Raw genomic sequence first — 2,308 nt, forward strand, 5'->3', positions numbered from 1 at the left:
GATAGAACTCTGCACTAAACCCATCTGGTCCTGGGCTTTTTTTAGTTGGGAGACTATTAATGACTGCTTCTATTTCTTTGGGGGATATAGGGCAGTTCATACTTTCTTAATAAGAAAGGTTATCAGCGCATACTTAGATTTTTTTATTCCGTTCATTTATGCTTCAAGGCATTTTGCATCTTTCATTGTTATCCAATACCCAAAGTGGAATAAAACCTCTAACATAAATTTATCCTTCTCAAGAAAAAAAAAAAGGAAAAGCAAACAAGCAACCGAAAAATCTAAAGTTTTTATAGACTATTATTTATAGCAAAATAGCTATATCAAATTAAAATATAAATAAAATTTTAAAATTCAGAATGCATATATGGTAGGCTATGGCTATCACTTGGGTGGTGGTAAAGTGCTTGCCTAGCATAAGGGGCCCCAGGTCATCCATGTGTTTGCAGTTTAGTTTTTACAATTTACAGTCTCCCGGTATGAATAGCTTTCTGCACCTGCCTCATCTTTCCTCCTCTGTCTTGGCTTTAGCTGATGGGCATTGAAATTGAAGCAAAATATGGAGGGACAGAAGCTTCCTTCTTCTGCTCTGTCCTAGTGATAGAGGAGCTAGCTAAGGTGGATGCCTCGGTGGCTCTCCTGTGTGACATCCAGAACACAGTAATCAACAACCTGTTTAGAAAACACGCTTCAGAAGAACAGAAGGCCACCTATTTGCCAAAGCTGGCTACAGAAAAAGTAAGTTGAAATGAGTTGTTGAAAATGGATTGGGTCTAAGGTTCCAGTGTTTTCGGGAGAACAGTAACTGCCATATTGACTTTAATTATCCGAGACCACAATGCAACACCATCCATCAACCAAGCAATGCTCAATAAATTACTGCTACCGGAAAAGCACACTCTACTTCTCATTTGTCATGTGGAAACTTAGGAAATAATCATCAGACAATTATTTTTAGCCAGGCATGGCAGAGCATACTTATAATTCTAGTGGTCAGAGGCTGAGGCAGGAAAACTGCTCGTTTGAGACCAGACTAGGCTACATAGCAACTTCCAGGACAGCCTGGGATGTACAGTGAGACCCTGGCTACAAACAAACAAACAAACAAACAAAAATCCAGCATTTTTTGTTTTGTTGTTGTCTTGTTTGTTTGCTTGTTTGTTTTGAGACAGGGTTTCTGGCTGTCCAGGAACTCACTTTGTAGACCAGGCTGGTCTTGAACTCACAGAGATCTGTCTGCCTCTGCCTCCCAAGTGCTGGGATTAAAGGTGTGTACCACCACAGCCCGGCGAAACAACAGTACTTTTATCACAATTCATTTTCCAGTACCTTTGTTGAAATCACTTTCTACTATAATTAATTACATTTCAGCTTGTGGGGTTGTTTGTTTGTTTTTCTGGCTTGAAGCTTACAACAAGCTTCCTGCATTTTTTACTTGAGTTTTGAGATGGCTGCAGGCTCTAACTGTGCTATGGGAAGTCTTAATGAAGGCAGACAAGGAAATGCTGCACAGTAAGCATGTGTTCCTAAGCCTGCATTTTATCTTAGATAAACAGTAAGGGTGCTTCTGAGAAAATAATAATCACAATTCTATTGTGTTAAATATAAACTTTATAAAAATGCAGGATCTCGGTACATACCCTAGGCTGGTCTGAACTCATTATGTAGACCAGGCTGGCCTCGAACTCACAGACAGAGCACAGGAAGCCTGCCATTGCTTCCTGAGTGCTGGGATTAAAGGCATACACCACCATGCCTAGCCCAAATATAGATTTTTTTTTTTGGTATAACTAAAGATTTAACTTACATATGTCCATTTTTTAAAGCTGGACAGTGGCTGCATACACCTTTAATTCCAGCTCTTGCTGGGGCAGAGGCAAGCAGAATTCTGAGTTCAAGGCCAGCCTGATCTATAGAGTGAGTTTCTAGGGCAGCCAGCTCTACACAGAGAAACCTGTCATGAAGGGAAGAAAAAGAAAAAAAAAAACCAACAACAACAACCCACAATGCCCATTTTTTCCCTATGACTTGTTAATATAAAGGATAAATACAGTATTTTTCTCTCACATCTATAGGTAGGGAGCTTTTGCCTTTCTGAAGCTGGAGCCGGTAGCGACTCCTTCGCTATGAAAACAAGAGCTGAAAAAAGTGGAAATTACTACGTCATCAATGGGTCGAAGATGTGGATCAGCAATGCTGAGCATGCAGAGCTCTTCCTGGTCTTCGCCAATGTGGACCCCAGCTCTGTGAGTATAAAGAGAACCTCCTCCCTCCCTCCGTCTTCCCTCCTCCTTCCCTCCCTCCCCCC

At 41.0% G+C, this 2,308-nt stretch overlaps 1 protein-coding gene across 1 annotated transcript in view; it reads left to right on the forward strand.

The window, feature by feature from the left end:
• Acadsb (acyl-CoA dehydrogenase short/branched chain) overlaps positions 1-2,308 on the forward strand; it is a 36,412-nt gene that overhangs the window by 18,026 nt on the left and 16,078 nt on the right. The window contains exons 4-5 of the mRNA XM_021168602.2: positions 532-738; positions 2,076-2,246. Of these exons, the coding sequence (XP_021024261.1) occupies positions 532-738; positions 2,076-2,246 (378 nt within the window). The remainder of the gene's footprint in view (positions 1-531; positions 739-2,075; positions 2,247-2,308) is intronic.

This window comes from Mus caroli, chromosome 7, assembly GCF_900094665.2.
Source record: "Mus caroli chromosome 7, CAROLI_EIJ_v1.1, whole genome shotgun sequence".
NCBI lineage: Eukaryota > Metazoa > Chordata > Mammalia > Rodentia > Muridae > Mus > Mus caroli.